The sequence below is a fragment of the Saccostrea echinata genome, unplaced genomic scaffold (assembly GCF_033153115.1).
Source record: "Saccostrea echinata isolate AGI-Se365-2 ecotype Australia unplaced genomic scaffold, CSIRO_AGI_Sech_v1 ptg000029l, whole genome shotgun sequence".
NCBI classification, from domain to species: Eukaryota; Metazoa; Mollusca; class Bivalvia; order Ostreida; family Ostreidae; genus Saccostrea; species Saccostrea echinata.
The window spans coordinates 41,141,282-41,162,500 of NW_026889778.1; the positions used below are offsets into that span (position 1 = coordinate 41,141,282).

Sequence of the window (21,219 nt, forward strand, 5' to 3'; positions counted from 1 at the left end):
TATATATCAAAAAAAATCACAACACCGAAATAAACTCTACCGGTTTCATTTTCAATCTTCAGGAGTTTGACAACATATTGCTTAGTTACACATAAATGATGTGAGATATATATATATATATATATATATATATATATATATATATATATATATATATATATATATATATATATATATATATATATATTACATTTTATTGCGCATTTTGCGCACTTGCAATCAAAAATCGAAAATGGATGAACACAACGCGATGAGCATGGATCTCGATTTTCTGGAACTGCCGCAAAATTTTGAATGGGACAGTTTTATCGATGATCAAACGCTCTCACAGATAGGACAGCCATATCCCCCAAAATCACTCTACATGTTGTGCGTCGGAATACTAAGGTACTTTCGGGAATGCGGCATACACGAAAATTTTCTTGACGAAAAAGACTCAAAATTTTATGAATTCCGGCGCATTCTTAGTGCGCGAATGAGTGAATTAACGGTATCAGGAGTTGGAACTCGCCCAAAACAAGCGGAACCCATAAGCACAGAAACTGAAACTGAACTATGGGAAAAGAGATTACTCGGTGATGTGACTGGAAAAGCGCTTTTGAATACAATGTTTTTCTACAATTGTAAGCTGTTCGGCCTCCGTGGCGTCGATGAACATAGGGGGATGGAAATTGACCTAATAGAGCTAGGATTCGACAAGTATGGACACTTTTTAAAGTTTAAAGGGAGATCAAACAAGACGTTCAAAGGTAGGACTGCAGTTTATATGTTTTGTGTTATAGTATTCAATAGCTTTCCTATAATCATGTACAGTTAATAATGAATGAAAAATATAAATTATTCAGTATACACGATAAAGTGCGTGTGTGGGGAGAGAGAGAGAGAGAATTCAATCAAGGAGTATTAAATAATAGAATTACGATTTGTTTTGAAGGGGGACTAGCACAACGCCACGTACAAGCCAAGGAGATAGTGCATCATTTCCAAAATATGAAGTTGTACAACATGCACCAAAAATACATTGAAATTATTACAAAGTGCGGAGAAAGCCGTGCGTTTTACCGCCGAGCCCTAGAAAACGGCCCGGACAATGAATTGCGGTTCAGCCAACAAGCAATCGGTGTGAATAAACTAGCTGCCATTATGAAAACAATGTTTTTGGAGGCTGGAATTCCGGGCTATTTTACGAATCATTCTGGAAAGCGCACTCTAGCCACAACCCTTTACCAAGCAGGCGTCCCAGAGCAAGAGATGATGGAAAGAACTGGCCATCGCTCGGTTGAAAGTGTGAGAAAATACAAACGACCGTCCACTGATATGTTGAAAGATATTTCAAATTTATTGGAGCCCCAGCAGTCGGAGCAAATGGATATTGTTAACCAAGAGCCGCCCCAAAAAGTTATCTAAACTCTAAACTGAGGAAAATCGGTATGATCCTCCAGCTTCCGCCAGTCATTTTTTTCAGAACTGTACAGTTCATTTTAATAAACAAAATGGAAGTTTTTAAAATGGATTGTAAATCAAGATATTAACATTTCTGGTTGAAAGATATCGACTTTTTTTTTCTTTTTTTCCCTTTTTGACCATATATTGTGTATATAAACGTGGAACGTTATTAAAGATTTTTAATAAATTTTAATTTATTTCGTATGCAATGCAAGGCTCCGCCTATAGGTTATGAAGGCTCCGCCCATGGGTTATGTAGTAGTTACCATATAACTTTTTATTGGTTTTCTCTAGATACCCTATAGAGAGGTTAAAAGGTCACGAGAAGGCGCAGCCTTCGAGTGACCTTTTAACCTCTCTATAGGGTATCTAGAGAAAACCAATAAAAAACTTATACGGTAAGTCAAATGTACCATAGCACCCTTAGATTTCCTAATATGGCAGAGAGATGATGTATTAGTTGCAAATAAATTTCCTAATATGGTTTATCACCTGACATAATTATAATGGCACGCGCTATACACTGTACATATATATTGGCCTACATTTTATTGCGCATTTGCGCACTTGCAATCAAAAAGCGAAAATGGGCGAAGCATGGATCTCGATTTTCTTGAACTGTCGCAAAATTTTGAATGGGACAATTCTATCGATGATCAAACTCTCTCACAGATAGGCCAGTTGATAGACGAAGTAAACGTTTTTGATGGTATTGGGGATTTATCTCTTACTCAAACGGATTTTAATTTGACCCAGAAGCCGGTTACACCCGAGAATGTTATACAGCAGTTGGACCATTCGGACGATCGATTTGGAAAGTTTTATGATAACGACAATGTATATATACGTTGAACGTTATGAAAGATTTTAAATAAAATTTAATTGATTAAATTCTATGCAATTCAAAGTCCCGCCTATAGGTTATGAAGCCCCAGCCCATGGGTTATGGTGTAGGTAACCCATAGTTAAAACAATAGAAAACATGGCGGCCTATGGTACATGGTGTAGATAACCCATAGTTAAAACAAAAGAAAACATGGCGGCCTATTGTACATCTCCAAAATAGACGCTCTATGGTATCACACCGGTAATTGTTTTCACTATATGTTTCTATATAGGAAAAAAAATCTTAAAAAATCAGGTAAATTAATTCATGAAAAAATATTTAGCAGGAAGTATAAAACATTACCTCTCTCATTAGCCGAGTCCAAAAAAACAGGGTACCTACACGGCATTTTCTGATTTTTTTCCATCTGCAAACAGGGCTACCCTCAAATCCACGTGTTTTCAATGTGTTTATAAACAGCTCCAGTGCACCCCAGGAAGTAGCCTCCTATGCCCTGAAAAAAATAGTTCCTGTCAAAAAACTTTATTTATTTACAAAGTACATTAAATTTAATAGGCACAGGTACCAAAGTTGTAAAAATAGCCTGGAAGAAAATTAAAAAAATTATCAAAAGAAAGAAAAATTAATTTTATATGTATGGAACTACAATTGACTAAGTTCATTTTGATTGGTCAATTACCAGCTGTGTGATACCTTGAAGGACCCTTGAAGTTGTCAGATTTTTTTCATTTTTGCACCTGAGATTTCTTAAATAACTGCCACCAACATCCTTAAGTTTGGTGATCTAATTCCCCTTATTGCTGGAGATATATGCATTTATCTCCCTTACTCCAGAGCAGTCAAGAATACACACAGAGCACTCTGACAGAAGTTTTTGTGTGCATATTTTGAAGCAGAATTTCATCATTAATAGACTAAGTCTGGCAAACAATTTCTTATCCGTGGAGAGTATATACATTGTTCTTCACAACAAACAAAAAATAGTTCACAAGTCTGAGACCATTATGCAATTATTACATAACAAAATTGCATTTTGCCCTCCTAAGAATGACAGAATTCACAGAAATTGTTAAATATTAGACTGATAATAAAATCTGCATCTGGTCAATTTATGTTCCAAATAAAGCCTAGGTACTTGTCTACAAGCTGATGTGCAGAAGTTTATCTAAAAGCTGTGTTGTAACACAGGGCAGTCCAAATGATATCAGCACCTAGGGAGAATCTGGACAGCTCTGACACTCCATTAAACTTGCTTTGATGATAAGAAAATGGAGGAAACAATTCAGATGTAATTTATTGTTTGGATTTATGTAACTGGCTTTCTCTGCAGACACAAATTAGCCATGAAATTCCAATTGAACATGCATAATTATCCTCTTTTCATTGAATTACTCAGGAATTCCAAAGGTGTTTGATGAATTTGCATGATTAATTCAAGATTACAGCTTTTGGTTTCACCAAATTTACATAAAAATTCAACATTTAAATTTCAAAATATAAATCTTAAACATTTTTATGAGTTTTAACACTTTCAAATGTGAAAAAATGCAACAAAAAGACTAATATCAGGCCATCCTACATGGTTCTTGGGGGTGGGTGGGTGTACAAAAACTGCTGATAAAATTTATAGGAAGTGACATAAGAAAAACAGGGCACTTTATTAGCTGAATTATGGTTATTCTGATATTTTGATTGTGTAAATGTATCAAATTTCTTCATCACTTTAATTTGTAATTTATTAATATTTCAGTATATTAATATGCTTAACAAATCATGCTGAAATAAGCATCCTGACTGAGACTTAATTTAAAAGAGAGGGTCAAAACCTACATAAAAGTGCTAACATGACAAAACACATTCTCCGACAAACTGAAAAATCATGGATGTCAGCTGCGTAAGCATGCAAAAAGTCCAGAGAACCATAACAGGCATACCATGGTGCTAAGTGACATTCTGTACTACATGTGTGCTACATGATTAGAACTCTGAATAAGTATTCACTCTCATGCCCTGACAGTATTTATGCATTTTTTGGTCATAAGCTTCTTATTTTTGAAAAATTCTAAATAAATTTTACTTGTGCATTATTTTTATTAGACAAATTTACCTCATTTCATTATTTATATTCCTCCACTGCAGTAATACATGCATTACTTCAGGTGAATAAAATGAAAGTAAATCCACTCTCTGTAAAATTTATCACTCTGTGAAAAAATGTTTTACTTCTTCACATTTTATCGCAGTTGTCACTTTTGTTGAAAACTCATTCGCAATCCCAGAATTAGTCTTTTCTTGAAAAAATCAGCCTAAAGTACTTTTACGGCAAAGTCTGTAGACACTATAATTGACTGCGGTCAGGTGGTGCACATAGTTTAAAGTCATCTAAAATAAAAAACCAACATTTTCTAACTTCTTTCTACATGTCAGATGCATAATCCTACTTTGAAAGTCATAATTTAAAGTTTTGAGGGTAAAACATGATATATTATAAGTATTTTTCACAGAAATCTCTAAAAATTCAATTCAACTCTACTTCTAATTTTTAAAATATGTGCTTTCACACAGAAAGTTCATAAAATGACATATTTTGTTGAAATATGCCTTTTAAAAATTAAAACAGCCTTTTATATTGATGCAGATGATTTTACACAATCACCTTCAAGGTATCACACCGGTAATTGTTTTCACTATATGTTTCTATATAGGAAAAAAAATCTTTAAAAATCAGGTAAATTAATTCATGAAAAAATATTTAGCAGGAAGTATAAAACATTACCTCTCTCATTAGCCGAGTCCAAAAAACAGGGTACCTACACGGCATTTTCTGATTTTTTCCATCTGCAAACAGGGCTACCCTCAAATCCACGTGTTTTCAATGTGTTTATAAACAGCTCCAGTGCACCCCAGGAAGTAGCCTCCTATGCCCTGAAAAAAATAGTTCCTGTCAAAAAACTTTATTTATTTACAAAGTACATTAAATTTAATAGGCACAGGTACCAAAGTTGTAAAAATAGCCTGGAAGAAAATTTAAAAAAAATTATCAAAAGAAAGAAAAATTAATTTTATATGTATGGAACTACAATTGACAAAGTTCATTTTGATTGGTCAATTACCAGTGTGATACCTATAGTGCGTATGCGCAAATGTAAAGGACGGAAGTGTTCATAAGCATTAATATTCCCGGATTGTTTAATCCAATAAACTCGAATAGTGGGCAGATTATTTTCAATTATAAATTAATACAAAAACAATTTTAACATATCATTCAGTAGTTTAGGAAGCAAAACCTAGTGTACTCGTGGAATATTTAGTAGAATTCTATACTCATGCATTGCATTGCTTAAATCATAAAATATTACCAAGTTATATATAATATATATCTCTACCCTGGTACCTGAACCCTCGGGTCATGAAATTTACAAATTTGGTACAATTCTCAATGCCTATCATAATCATACTAATATTTTACCTTCTTAATGTGTTTAAGTAAAGAAGAAGATTTCCTAAGACACATTTCATTGTCTAAAACAAATCCAACTTTCATCCACCCCAGAGCCTGAACCCTGCGGTCATGAATTTCACAATTTTATTTTACGTAAAGAGCTCATTGCTTATTATAATTATGCTGATAGATTATCTGTTTGATGTCCATGTATGACCTGGTACACTCGATGTCTTCAAATTTAGGTATATTTTGAAAATTACCTCCTTTTTTCCTCTACTTTCTCTACTCTACCTTCGACTTTATCTTTTATGTTTTACAACATTAGAGCCACGCCCTAACACCAGAGCCCCTGACCCAGGCACATGAAATTCAATTTTGGAAGAGGCTCTCTTCCTCATCATAACTATGTACTTTATCCATCGGCTTAATACCCAGGAGAAGAGGAGAAGATTTTCAAAGAATTAATGCATTTTCACTATAATTTAATCATTAGTGCCCCGCCCTAACACCAGAACCCCTGACCCAGGGGCCATGAAATTCACAATTTTGGAAGAGGCAGTCTTGCTTTTCATAACTCTGTACTTAATTCATCAGCTAAATACCTAGGAGAAGAAGAGAAGATTTTTTTAAGAATTAATGCATTTTCACTGTATAATCATTAGAGCCCCGCTCTAGCACCAGAACCCCTGACCCTGGGGCCATGAATTTCACAATTTTGGTAGAGGGTTCAATGCTTATTACAATCATGCCAACAGTTTGACTGCTTGATGTCCAGGAGTAAAGAAGAAGAGTTTTAAATATTGCATTAATTTGGATGGTTTTTAGCCCCACCCCTCAGGCCCCAGGGGGGGACAGGGGCCATGAATTTCACAATTTTTACTCCCATTCACCCATAGATGCTATATGCAAAAATTGGTTGAAATTGGTTCTGTGGCTCCAGAGAAGAAGCTAAAAATGTTCAAAAGTTAACGACCGATTGACGACGAACGACGTGCGACGAACGACGACAGACGAAAAAAGATAGCAATAGGTCACCTGAGTGACTCAGGTGACCTAAAAATCCTCACAACTTATGAATAGTTCGATTTTTTAAAATGGAACGATTGATTTGTCATAGCAGTTTTGTGCAGAATCTCTTATGATAAATAAGTTTAATATTAAATACATGTAAAATTTGTATTAAAAAAAAAAAAAAAAAAAAAAAAAAGTAATAAAAGATATTTTTCCACAGCAGTTCGTAAATATTCGTAATGAATAATCCACACCTAATAATTACAGTATAAAAATCTTCTTTTTTTTTTATGAAAGAATGTTGATATTTTACACAAGTTGTAACGTTGTCAATTTACATTATTTCCATTAGTTGTTTTTTTTTTTTTTTTTTGTTTTTTTTTTGTATGTTGTTTAACGTCCCTCTCGAGAATTTTTCACTCATATGGAGACGTCGCCACCACTTGCCGGTGGAGAACTGCAAATTTTGTCCTATGCTCGGCACTTACGGCCATTGAGCAGTGAGGGGTCTTTTTCGTGCCAACACCGACTGCGACACGGGACCTCGGTTTATACGGTCTCATCCGAAGGACCGGTCTCCACGTCCCACAGTGGGATTCGAACCCGCGACGTAAGGACAACTCGTTACCTCGCGACTCTAGAGCAGACGCTCTAACCACTGCGCGACTTCCATTAGTTAATGTTTTCATCAGGTACATATGTCATATTTGTTTACATACATGTACATGTAGGTACTTGTAAATACTTTAAAATGCATGTCACAAAATATTTTCCCCCTTCACTTCTATGCAGTTCCTCTTGAGATATGAATCCTGATGTGTCAATTCTTTCTCGAAAGCTTTTTTTTTTCACAATGACGTTAAGGCTCCCAGTGCTTGAATGGAGCAATTAATATTTTTTCTCTCATAGTGGTAGATTTTCGAATTATTATAATTTCAAGTGTGACATTAATGTGTGTCAATTACCAGTAAGTATTTTGTTTTGCAACTACTTTATATATATATATATATATATATATATATATGGTTGTGCCATTTAGGAGACCGCTCATATTTATATATTGGCATTAAGTAGCCTCGTAGAATAAGTGGACCAAAACCGGTCGCCTTAACATTTTGACCCTCTCTGAACAGAAAATTAATGACTTTTTAATATTAAATTGACAATAGTTAATTTTAGTTTAGTATATTTTTGTCCCTTAAATACAAAAAATATGCCAAAATTTTATGATTATAGAAATTTTTAAATTTAAATTTCAAGCAACGTATATATTGGTATTATTATATATCGTCATTATGTAGACCAGCTAAAACTTGCAAAATTAAATAAGATCTGCTATATATGTCTTATTTCTCCTAGTATTTAGTTTTAGATATTGTTCTCCCACTAATTTTGGGTATGTACAATTTGCTAAATAGAATAAAACTTTTTACGAGAAAATGAGCTTTAGAGTTTCGTGTTCATCAACTTCAAGGTTTTCGTGCGCAATGCCTTCCGAAAATTTTCGGAAATCCTCGGTATCCTTTACGACCTTCGGAGAAATAGGAGTCAGACAAAATTTTGGTAAGTAATAACAAATTATGTTTTTTTAAAAATACTTATTCATGATACATTGACTATATATTATGCACCCAATATCTTGCGGTTAACGTCTGGTATTTATTCATTGATAAAGACTTACGTATACTTATTAGCATGGAGGAAATTCGAATTGTAGTTTACCAACAGCGTGGTTTCAACAGATCGTTTGTTTGTTTTGAACATATTTTATTGACATAAGCAAATGGATCGGAAACAAGTTCTTACAACTTACTTGTTCCTAACAATTGATTACATGTACTTGAACAAAATAATTGTAATCTCTGCTTATTCATAAATATATACTGAATAGCATAATATTAGGCTGGTGGTATCGTTCTTGCGGAGATAAATTAAATATTCGATAATTTACCTGAAATACTAACTCTAATTTCCTATTATATGTGGGGTAGGGTTGGGTTGGAAATGGGAGTAAGGTGTTTCTAGGTTCAAACTTTTTTCACAGCCTAATCCAACCAGCCTTTCCTGAACAATTTTAATAGTAAAAGATTAATTGGGGGAGGGGAGGAGCCCCCCCCCCCCCCCTCCAACCACGATATCACATCTCTGATGTCTATGGCAGCGGATACATACATGCATATATGTACATACAAATTTATGTATCTGACAGCATCCCCCTTAGATTTCTTGTACATAAAACATAAAGTTGATTTGGACAAGCCAAATAGAGCAAGAATTTTGAAATATCTTCAAAAATAAAGAGGAATTAAGGGCTACAAACTGCTAAAAAATTCAAAGGGACCAGATTAATATTTTTGATCGGGTTAGAAGTGGGGTTTGGGTGCAGGATGTGTGGAAATATTTTGTGGTGTATATTCCATATAGGCAAAAAGGCTGTAGGCTACACATCAATTTTTTAAGGATAGAAATTTGGTTGAAAAGGGGGGAGGAAAGTTGATGATAAATGTTATCTATTAATTTCATTTTGTTGCAAATGCCAAAAAAAAGAAGCATTTTTGACAATGCGCATTTTTGTACCCATACTTACAGTCTAACTTTCTGTTTAATGACAAAAATATTCCTACAACTGGAAATAAAAATTAAGCCAAAATTCAAGTATTATATTAGGTCTGCATCAGCCTCCTTGCTTACCCATTATTTGCGCCTCAAGTTAACTCTGTGACATCACACTAGCCGACACATTACATGTAGTAGAAAGTAATAATATTATTATACACCAATGATATTCTAAACAATCTATTACACTGTACCTTTTGGCATGAATGGAGGATTAATTAACAGGTTATATCAGAGATGAGCATATCAGTTAATAGTTATATGTATTACACTTTCCATGATTGAGTAACAAAAGATATACTGTATAATTCTTGCAATATTTTTTCTATAATAGTAGACTCAGTTAACATCACCACCGTTAAAGAGTTTCGATCTACAGCACTGCTGATTTAATTTCTCAGATTTTATTAGAGATCTACAAGTACCTTTACAGGTCACTTAATTAGTACATGTATCTCAAATTTAATTGGGCAAATGAGAATTTTGTCTTTAACAACTTAAATGACTCAAAAATGTATTGCATGTTCAACATGTTCAGGGTAAATTATTTCCTTTATCATGAATTTATTCTAATTTTATGGGAGAATATATTTATAATTATGAAAGTACTAGTAAATCAGTCTACACATAAGTAAAAATTACCTCAACTATTTGAATTACTTTGCAGAATTTATTGCATTGTCTTTATTACTTAACAATCATGTAAAACTTTATTTCATGGCCGTAGGAACGGGGGGGGGGGTGCCCCCAATAATTTTGCCGAAATATAGAATACTAAAGAAAACATAGCTACTATATGCTTGTGCCCCCTCAATAAAAACGCCTGATGACCTTTTTTTTTTTTTTTTTAAGCTTGTCAAGGAATTTTTTGTTGTTAGTGCCCCCCAAAGAAAATGCATGGCTGTCCCCCCTCCCCCAAACTGAAATTGCTTCTTACGGGCCTGTATTTATTGATTTTTTTTTAATGTTTCATTTATTTATAAACCTATTAAGTGTTTCATTTTGAAAAGAAATATTAAAAGATAATCATAATTTCAGAAAGAAGTTGAAATTAAATAATAAAAGAGACCCTAAGAAAAATTGCTTGTTGTCATTGTCAAGCTTGAACAAGTCCTGATTCATATGAAACAGATCCTGATCAATTTAAGCAGAAACATATAATGAAAAAAAATACTGTTTATCTTATGCAGTTGCCATGGAGAAATTAACTTGCTTATACTCTCAATTTAGTTATAAAACCATATAACAAGCAATAATTTTTTTTATTTTAATAAAATTGTTATGCAGAGTCTACATATATTACTTGTATATCTACATATGTAGATTAGAAACTTTCGGTCGGGTTCAGTTTAATTTTGATCGGGTTAGTTAATACATTGTTGAGTCTTTTGATCAGCATGGATATGGTTTGATGGTATGATAATATTTTTACAGTTTCAATTTCTAAACTTTCCAGGAAAGTTTAATTCCTGCATTTTGTACAATGGCTATATATATGCCGTATATTTTCCCATGAATTTTTTTTTGAAATTATATTTTTAAAATTCTGACAAGATTTCTGAGGAAATTTTTAACTGCCTAGGGTGAGATTTATGACAGTCTGAGACATTTTAAACCAAGTCTCTGAATAAATTAGATTTTGTTGACTTGTTTGCATTTATGCATTTATTTTTATTATAGTGTGTTCGGTACCACATAACATGCGAGAATACCTTCTCCGGTATGTTGGAGAGAAGATTAGCAAGAAAAAATCGCGTGAGAAAATGAGAATTGACAGAAAAAGATTTTTTTCATTATCGAAAGGGACATGTACAACATCCATAATGGTAAGAAAAGATAATTATTTATAGTCATATTTATTTGTTTCTATAATGTTTCTTTCGATAACTTTTCACTCATATTGAAAAGCCAGCACTTGTGAACCTCTGTACTCAGGACCCTTGAGCAATGAGTAATTTTGTTCATGCCAGCACCTACTACAACATGGGACCTCAGTTTCATTTGAACACCGGTCTCCACATCCTGCAGTGGGATTCGAACCTGTGATGTTAGGATCAACTCCTTTATCTGTGACTCTAAAGCAAACACTTAAACCACTGCGCCATGCAAGCAGCTAGTCATAAATGTTTTCCTTATGATGTGAGCTAGCATTATTTATGAAAATTACATGTGCTGTAGATCATAGGTTGCTACATAGTTCTTTGTGTGTTGCGCTAAAAAAATATGGTGTTCATCAATGATTCATTTTGGTGTGCATCCTGCGTAAATTATGCACAAATTTTGCTCAGGACGCATTATTTTAATAAATGTGCATCCCAATGGATGCAATAAATTTATAGAAGAACGTGTATTATTTGGTATACATTGTAATCCAATTTTAAACTTGACCGATTGCATCATATCCATGTGCTAAGCGATATGCATGAACAATTTTAACAGGTATATATAAGGTACGTTGCCAACAACAGGTCAGATTTCACAATTGCAGCCAATTAACCAGCAATTATCAGAAAATATTTGAAAGTTAGATAACATAGTTCGATTATCACTGATTATGTCTATACTGTGGAACATTTCTGAAGCGAATACTATGTAAAAGCTATACATGTAACCTGTATCATTTTTTTGTTTTTGTTTTTTCCTTACAAGCTAAGAAGTTTAAAATTTAATCATTTTTATTTCTGACTGTTTTTTTTTCATTTCTTCTTAAAATTTCTTTGCTTCATTCTGCTTCTGTGCATTTTATGACTGATACATTACAATGTGTGAGATCGTATGTACGATCTAAACGTAGAACCAAAGTGCACAGTTGACAATATATTATATTTATGACACAAAATCATGTAGTCTTACTTGGACAATTGATAGTAAAATTATAGAACTACTCACAGCAACAATAAAGCATTTGCTCTTTCGTGAAATAACTTTTTATATTTCACCAGAATTTCCTCTGTAATATCTAATATATGACCCTTGGATTTGGATGCTCTGATTTTGTCATGGGACTCATTGTTGTCATTAAGGGGGGTCCTTTGGACCCATGATAACCATTTTCAAAATGAATCACTGGTTCATAGGTCTGGGACTAAAAGTTTATGAGGACATAATATCTTAATATCACCCACCCATTATCATCTGATCAGCATGATCAGTACTATTAAGCAGGAAAACAAATATTTGAAGAGACATACTGTAAAAATAATTTTGTAAGATCTTGGAAAACATGTAATTTTGGAAGTAGATTGACATATAAGTATATAATTTTTTTTGTGGATAACAGTTGATTAGGGTAGGTGGTCACTGGTGTGATTTTGACCCATTATCTGATTATTTTTCATACTTAAGTTTTGTTCGAGTATATGTCAGTGTTTGTTATGCTACAATGTTTTCTGGGTAATTTTCTCTATGGAATACCTTTTTACAAGATTTCTTCTTTTTTTTGGAATTATTTATTGAATTTGCGAAATACATGTGTTCGACTTACAAGATATATGTGTTGGGTTATTTCTAGTTAGAACAATCTAACTTTGTCTCGGAACAAGCCCTCGATCACCACAGTTAGAATATGTCCCATATACTAGCAATGTAGCATATTGGAAAGGATCCGCTCAGAAATGATTTTGAAGAATACAAAAAAAATTGCACTGAAAATAACTATCAAATTAATCATAACAAACCTTTTTGAGATTTTATATGCCTTTTAACCTAAAAAATAATCCATAGAAATAAGAAAATTCAACTCATTTTCTCAACCTTTTTTCCTCGCTTCAAAGGACAAGGTATGATAACGGCTGAATCTGGCCCCTTATTTGATGTAAAAATCAGAACATAGTTAAAATAGTGATAGTTTGTAGTTAAGAACTAAAAATGATGCTTGTTTTAAAACCAGCACTAATTTTGATTCAAAGCTTACACGGAGACCAGAAGAGGGTGCAGAAGTAGGACAATTTCCTGAATTTTCTCAATTCTATTGGAATATCAATACACGGAACGAATTCTATCTTTAAACCAGGTCCGTAGGACAATATCATTTTAATGATTAGAACATTCTAATCTAGGTTATTGAGATCACAGCAACAATATATAAACAAAATTAAAATTGAAATTATAATTCGCATCATCTCTTTTAAAAAAGAAAATATAAATTCATATTATTTTGTAAAACCAAAAAATATTGGTTTAAATATACTGACAATAAAAAAAGGAGACAATAATTCTCAAATTATGAATAACTTTAAAACATTGAGTGCACCTACAAGCACAGATCCCATGATTTGTAATATAATGCACACACAGGCATGTAAACTGAAGTATATCAAACATACAGATTTTCACTGATTAGCTAATATACATGTAGAACTAGTTTCAACTAAATACTCGTACAAATACAAAAGAAAAAAATAATTATTTTCCAAGCAAATAAAATGAAGAAATTAAAAGTTTTTGATTTTATTTTGATTTAAAAATTATCAAAGAATATTTAAGTTGAACTTCATGAAAAAGAAAAGCTGAAATCAAAATATTTGTATCAATTTAAATGTCATGCTTGATAAATTTTGGAAATACTGACAGATACACCCTTGCATAACACATATACATGACTAAAATTGTAAATTTTTAGAGACTTTGGATATGCATGGTGTCAAACTTTGTCTCATTTTAATATAAAATGAAAAAATTATAACCGATTAAAGATATTGTGATCTGTATTGTAGCATAAATATTGTGATACCTAATATAGTATATTAGATATAGAATAGTAGACGAAAGTGTATTATCCCAGCCCTTTATATTTGCAGTGCAGTATAAAACAGTTCAATTATATAATAATGAAGTCAAGAGAATATGGACATGAATATATGTAAATTAATAGATTTTGTTTTCATTTTTGCAGGTGTGTCTGATGGAATTTGTCATTTCATTAATAAATAATGCTGATAAAGATGCAAACTTAGCAATTGTGCCTAAAAAGTGACAGCTTTGACAAGGAAATATATCCATATATAACAGTTACTGGTACTGTCTGAATGCAGTGAAAGGATCCAGATGAACAGATGAAGAGATTAAGTACAATGTACATCAATTACTTGGATGAAGAGAATCTGCAACATGGGGTAAGGTATATTTGCTGCTTTATTAGTTATAAACTGTAAATAAATTGTTAGCAGAAAATAGACACAAAAGCTTTAATTAAAGCAAATCGGGTAAATACTAACTTTTAAAGCATGCAGATACTCAGTGATAGACTGATAGTTTGATAGTATCATAAAAACCAAAAGAACTTCAGTGACTTTGAATTCCTGATAGCCCTAGCTGTTAATGAACTAGTTGCCCATTACAGCCTTTGGCTGCTTATGGAGTCATGACGTGATTGTTGGGGGAGGAGGAAATGAATTCCCAGTGGAGATGGGTATGAAGGTTAAAAATAGGGCCACAAAGAACCAGGTTATGGTGAGGCAGACTTGCCTCCTTACATTTTATTGTAATTATTTAACCCTTCACTCTTTATGAGTGAAATAATTCTCGAATGGGACATAAAACAACACTCAATCAATCGGTCACACTTCACTCGCTGTTCACAGCACTTGTTGCTTTGTACTGGGCACTACTGGCTCACTTAAGCAGGTTAAGTTCAGTTTGGTGTTTACTAGTCATTCCAATGATAAATAAGTCTGAAGAACATTTTTTGTGAGTCGACTGCACAGCAGTGCAACACCTGAGGTTCAATTTACCTGGCATCTGTCTGTCTGTCCATCTGTCACACCTTATATCTCAAGAATTGTAAGAGGTTTAATTGTTTTTGATATTTGGTTAATATTTTGCGTGGCACTCTGACTTTTTTTAAATACCATGGTTGCCAATCTTGTGACCCTTGAACTTACCTTTGACCTACTTCTAAAAAAGTTTAAAGTGCCAATATTCAGCATATTTTTGATAATTTAAAAGAGGTAAGTCTATGCTATTAATAGCATGTGCACAATTTATCATAAATTATAATGAAAAATACCAGCGTTATAGTTCACTTGACTTTGACCTTTGTTTTACTTTTCAAAAAATATTTTGAATGGTTAATTTAACTTAAATGTTTTGATTTTCTAGAAGTAGTGTTTTGATAATTAGCATTGATGAGCTCATGACACTCTACTTTGAAACTTTTTGATATCCAGTTATCACACAAACTAAAACTTAAATCCTTTGAAAACAAATCGGGATCAGTATACCACAATGGGTGGTAATGTAGACTGACAATTGCAGTAAAGACAGCCTGAAATCTTTTTAGAAAAAAACTGTTGAAAAGATTATTGACCATTATATGGTGACGTCTCTATTTTAGTGAAAAATTCTTAAACAGGATATAAAATGACATACAATTAAACAATCAATCCAACTACTGAGTGAGCTTTCTAGCTTGTGAACTACCAATTACAGGTAAACTTCGGTATCTCGACATCACATATGTCGACAACCTGGGATATGTCGACATCCTTCCGTGGTCCCGGCAGTATTTACTATATAAATGATTTGCAAAAACTCTGATATGTCGACCTCATTAATGTCGACAACCCGGGTTATCTTGACGTATATTTACAGTCCCAAGAGCAAATGTCGACATCGGCAATTTTCTGCTCTACTGAACCTAACTGTTTGTCAGATAGGGTCGCTCGTCGCACGGACGACTCCGGGTATCTCGACGTCGTCAAAGTTTCACACCTTTCACACCCATGTTTTGACTGCACGCTGCTTAATTAATTTTATAGACTGTGTTTGTAGGTGAATCCAAAGCCCCTTCGGCATCTTTGAGAAGTTAATTGAGCTCGGGTAATATCATTACTAAATCTACATGATTCTGCCTAAATGTACAGAATGTTATTTATATCGAAACATAACATAACTTTTAAATTTGAAAAAGATAACTAAATTATAATGAATAAAAAACACACTGAAAATTTCAAACTAAGGAATTAAAAAAATGTTTTAATGATATTTGTAGTTAAAATGTATTCAACAGGAAACAATCCGATTAACGACATGATTGACCGAATCAGCTGTAATTCGTGCATCTGTAACATCACTACGTTAGTTTAGATACATAAATCTCTTTAAAAAAATTAATTTTAATGTATATTCTTCCAGAATAGAATAAGAAAAAAAATAATCTGCATTTAATTTTTTTTTACCGTATATCGGATGTCGACTTTATACGGTTCGAAGTTTATAGAGCGCATTTCGTATCCTGTTCTGACAAAAAGGCAACTTACACGCGAATGCAGCTCAATGCTGTAACTTTGTTCTGAAACTTTGTGAATTTAGAAAGATTTCGATAAAGAACACGTTTATTAAACTAGATTTTTAAAATAACTTCTTAGATTTTTAATAAAAATAGAGGGAATTCTGAAATATGTTGAACTACAGTCTATATTAAAGTCATGTAAATATGATATGCTTGGCTGTTTTGCTATGCAATGAAATCTTGGATGTCAAGTCTCAACTCTGATATCTCGACACCTCGAATATCTCGACATTTTCCGATGGTCCCGTCGATGTCAAGATAACGAAGTTTACCTGTATGTCCAATTGGAAGTAATATTTGAATATTTTAAAATGTGATTGTACATTGTAGGAAATAATGTTCCTATAGAAAAGTCAAAGAATGTATACATGTGAGATTCTGAAGTAGCCTTACATGATGAGTAGGAATTTGAAGTGATTTATGGGAAAAGGTATGTAATCCATTAGTTTGCTTTAAAGTTAGTGATTTTAAATCTGAACACACTGTGTAAAAGGAATTTTTCCGCCATATTCCTTTATTCACGCTATATTGTAGGGTCCCTATATAAGCCACTCACTTAGTCACTGTTCAGTGTAATCTGTTGTCACCTGTCTGTATAGACAGACTGACGTATGCTACATAGCTCTGGGTAGCGACAAAAAATTACTGTGTACTTCTTTCACGGCAGGAGAGAAAGATGCCAATGAAACTTAGTACAACAGTCGCACAGGTCAGTGCAGTATACAAACATACACAAGTACACGTAACTGCAATAAAACAAATGAACAAAGGCAATGCAAGATAACCAGCATGAGCATGTGTCACCATTCCACTCCGATACCTGTGACAATAAAGCAGTCAGGTGTAACAAATGCGAAGAGTATACCCTGGTGCTGATATAGTAGATGATATATAATCGAATATGGTGTATGCCTATTTATGAGATGTGTTCAGCTTTAATTGATTGTTTTTCTCTGACTATATGTACCATAGGTCATAGTCATTTATGGTATATACAGTGGCGCCATGTTTATCCGAACACTTCACCTTCCAGATTCTATTTTTTGGGAATAGATTTTTTCCATGTCATTCTGTCTCATTAATCCAGAAATTCGTGTTCCACATCCGAACGGTCGATTTTTACTACAAAACGTAATTTATAGTTCATTGAAAAATGACTCATTTATCCGGACGGTAATTTTTCAAGAAATGACTTTTTCATACTTATCTTCAGGGGTTGAAATTTTCTTGGAAATCCCACTAGCCCAGGGGCTACTGATTAGGAAAAAATTACTAGCCCAAATAAGAAACAGTTCAAAATTAATCAATATTATTTTTAACAAACTTATGCCAAAGAGGGTCCGGATAAACAGGGCACCACTGTATATATCTATAATACATGCATATAAAAGTACTTGCTATTAACAGTGAGTACAGTAAAATTTTCCCATTAAATATATTAATTTTTTCTATGTGGTTTACTTTATGCCCAATTATCAGCAGTTTCCATAATTGCCATATTTAAGTATAAGAACTAGGTTGCTATAGCAGACAAAAGGTAAATATAAAAAAACTAAAGTGCAAGGTACTTTATCACTGATTGAATGTTAATTAGGGCCTGCATTAAATGTTAAAGCTATATAGGATTCACATTGTCCATCTTTATGTCTTTCAGCCAGCAATTAACACTTCAGTTGTGACACAATAAACAAGTTTTAGTTTATGCAGTGTAATACTATACAGGGTATTGATGCATACAGTAAATGAGATCATTAGAATGGTGTATTTATATACTGTATATACTTGATATCAACAATTTTTCTCAGTGGTCTACTTTATGCCCAATTATAAGTGGTCTCCTCAATGGCCATATTTAAGTATAACATATGTATAAGTACAGGTTGCTATAGCAGACAAAGGTAAATATAAAAATCTAAGTGCAAGGTACTTTATCACTGATTGAATGTTAATTAGGGCCTGCAAGAAATGATAAAGCTCTATAGGATTCACATATTGTCCATCTTTATGTCTTTCAGTCCAGCAACACTTCAGTTGTGACACAATAAATAAGTTTTAATTTGATATGCAGTATAATATAATACAGGGTATTGATGCATATAGTGAATAAGATCATTAAAATGGTATATTTATATACTGTATATACTTGATATCAAGGGTTAATTCAATTTACTCAATTTTTCTCACTGGTCTACTTTATGCCTAATTATAAGTGGTCTCCTCAATGGCCATATTTAAGTACATGTATAAGTACAGGTTACCATTGAAGACAAAAGGCATATACAAAACTCTAAAGACCATGATACTTTGATACTGACTGAATGCTGATCTGGACCCTTGAAAAGCACTTAGTCTCATTTATATGACAATGTGTGGTTTGATATAAGTTAACTGAATTACCTAGGTAACCATTGTAACATATTTCTATCTGTTTTTGGATGTTTTTGCATAAGCAAGGGCTTGGGTCATGCATAAACTTTTCACATTTTTCAACTTCTTCTGAAGAACTACTGGACAAGTTTAAACCAAACTTGTCACAAAGTATCTTTAGAATAAGGATGGCAATGATTAACTGGTTTATTAACTATTAAGAAAGATCATAACCAGTTAAAATTTTCATAACCAGTTTTGTAACCAGTTACAATTTACATACTAACCACTTAGTAGATACAGTAGCTGCAACGTTATTGTTGACAACTTACACGAACGATCACGTTAGACGAACGATTCCGCACGATTCACACACGATAAAATCTGTTACACGAACGATCCTTCACACACACGATTCTACACGTTACACGATCTTACACGATTGCTAACGGAAACGCACGATTCTTCACGCAAAATAGTTCAAATTCTTTAGGAATGGATATTTTCAAAAAGAAATAAGGCTTAATACTTATTTTAGATTTCAAATAATGATTGATTTTATTTCATCGACTTTGAAAAATGAAAAAAAAAAATAGAAATGGATATTTCTGGAACTAAATACATGTAAGATTTATGAATTATTTTAGATTACAAAAAATTATTTATGTAATTCTCTGACTTTAGAAAACTGATTTTTTTTTTGTTCTATCAGAAGATGTACATGTAGATGGACCGTGAGTTTTGATTGAATTGGATTTCATAATATGCAGAAAGGGATAAGTTTGAAAAAAATGGCATGAAAATGAATTAAATTATAAGTTATATCCACATTTCAATTTGTGAATCTCTAAAATCAACAATTATTTTACAAATCATTTATTTGCAGAAATTAAAAAAAATAATCAAAAGTAACCTCCAGAGATAACGCTGATAAACGAAACCCCGAGAATCATGTCGTGTAAATGTACATTCACCGACTAAATACTTATGTAAGCATTGAGAATTATTTATTTGTAAAAATGTTTATTTTTGATCTATTGATTTTAAAAATATCTTGACCATAATTAGCAATAAATATAATTAACATCAGAGAAAAAAAATCAAAAATCTAAGTACGGTTTATCAGAAAAAAAATCATGCTATTTGACGAGAACACAATATTGTACGACTTACTATATTGTTTATTTCCAAGTGATAATTAGTTCATTCTGTTTTCAGTTATGTAAATCGCGCTTCATTTCTTTTTAATTTGGATTTAAAAAAAAAACAGACAAGTGAAATGCTTGTATAACAAAAGCATTCCAATAAAAACTTACAAAACAAAATTTACACGTTTCTTAACGCACGATCACGCACGATTAAAACCGCAAACGATTGAGTCTGATACACGCATGATCTCGCACGTTACACGAACGATCACGCATGTTACACGAACGATTCTACATGATTCTTTTGTCAACAATAATGTTGCAGCCACTGTAGTTGGGATGGCAATCGAATACAGAATTGCAAATCGGTTAACCGCAAAATGTTCTGACCAATTAACTGGTTAATTGTATCAAACTACACAATGTCATTTTCTTGACTTTTTTCAAGTACCTCTATTCCTATGCACAAGAAGTCTTTAAAAAAGTTGTTAGAGGTCAAAATCATTCTATTTGTCTTTCTTGATCATAAAACTACGCACATATTTTTTTTCAATAGACAAGAAAAAATTCAGAAAACCATGAACTATGCCTGAGATATCGTGGATAATTTTCATGAGCAGATGTCACACAAGTTCATTCTTCATTATCACCATAATCAAAACTAAGTCTAAATTGTATCACTTAAGGGGAAGAAGGACCTTGAGCTGAAAAAATACTTGTCATTCAATTTTTTTCATATTTTGTATATTTCTAATTTAGTATGTCCCACATATCTTAAAGCAGTTATATCAGTAGGTTTCTGACCTTATTTTAGAGATATTGATTGACAAATACTATGCCCTGCAGTATCTTAGTGGAGTTTTAATTCTTCATGTTTCCGGGCCCAATACTCTGTCCATAATGGGATTTTTTAAGCATATATAAAAAATATGCAAGTGGACATGTATCTCTTAAAATATTTCAGAGTATGAATAGGTTTAAAATTCGAAAAAGCAATTTTATCCTGTCACACCGCATCTGGATAGGGAAAATTACGTACTTTTTGAGA

General features: G+C 32.8%; 2 protein-coding genes and 1 long non-coding RNA gene across 3 annotated transcripts in view; all 3 read left to right on the forward strand.

Annotated features, from left to right (window-relative positions):
• Positions 1–232: 232 nt before the first annotated feature.
• LOC133195333 (uncharacterized) lies at positions 233–1,407 on the forward strand. The gene is made up of 2 exons (XM_061331179.1): positions 233–749; positions 935–1,407. The coding sequence occupies exons 1-2, from the start codon at positions 233–235 to the stop codon at positions 1,405–1,407; spliced, it is 990 nt and encodes a 329-aa protein (XP_061187163.1).
• Positions 1,408–7,691: 6,284 nt separating this feature from the next.
• Positions 7,692–21,219, forward strand: part of LOC133194834 (uncharacterized) — a 39,482-nt gene continuing 25,954 nt past the window's right edge. Inside the window, exon 1 of the mRNA XM_061330740.1 lies at positions 7,692–7,716. The gene's annotated coding sequence lies outside the window, so the exon portion shown is untranslated. The remainder of the gene's footprint in view (positions 7,717–21,219) is intronic.
• On the forward strand, positions 11,136–17,045 carry LOC133194832 (uncharacterized). The gene is made up of 3 exons (XR_009722187.1): positions 11,136–11,191; positions 14,260–14,479; positions 16,987–17,045. It is a non-coding gene; the product is annotated as an uncharacterized LOC133194832 (long non-coding RNA).

What these genes read in the sequence shown, in the direction of transcription:
- LOC133195333 (XM_061331179.1), top strand. Translation starts at nt 233, where the DNA reads ATGGATGAACACAACGCGATGAGCATGGATCTCGATTTTCTGGAACTG. An exon ending in ATCAAACAAGACGTTCAAAG is followed by an intron (nt 750 to 934) that starts GTAGGACTGCAG and finishes TTTGTTTTGAAG; the next exon opens with GGGGACTAGCACAACGCCAC.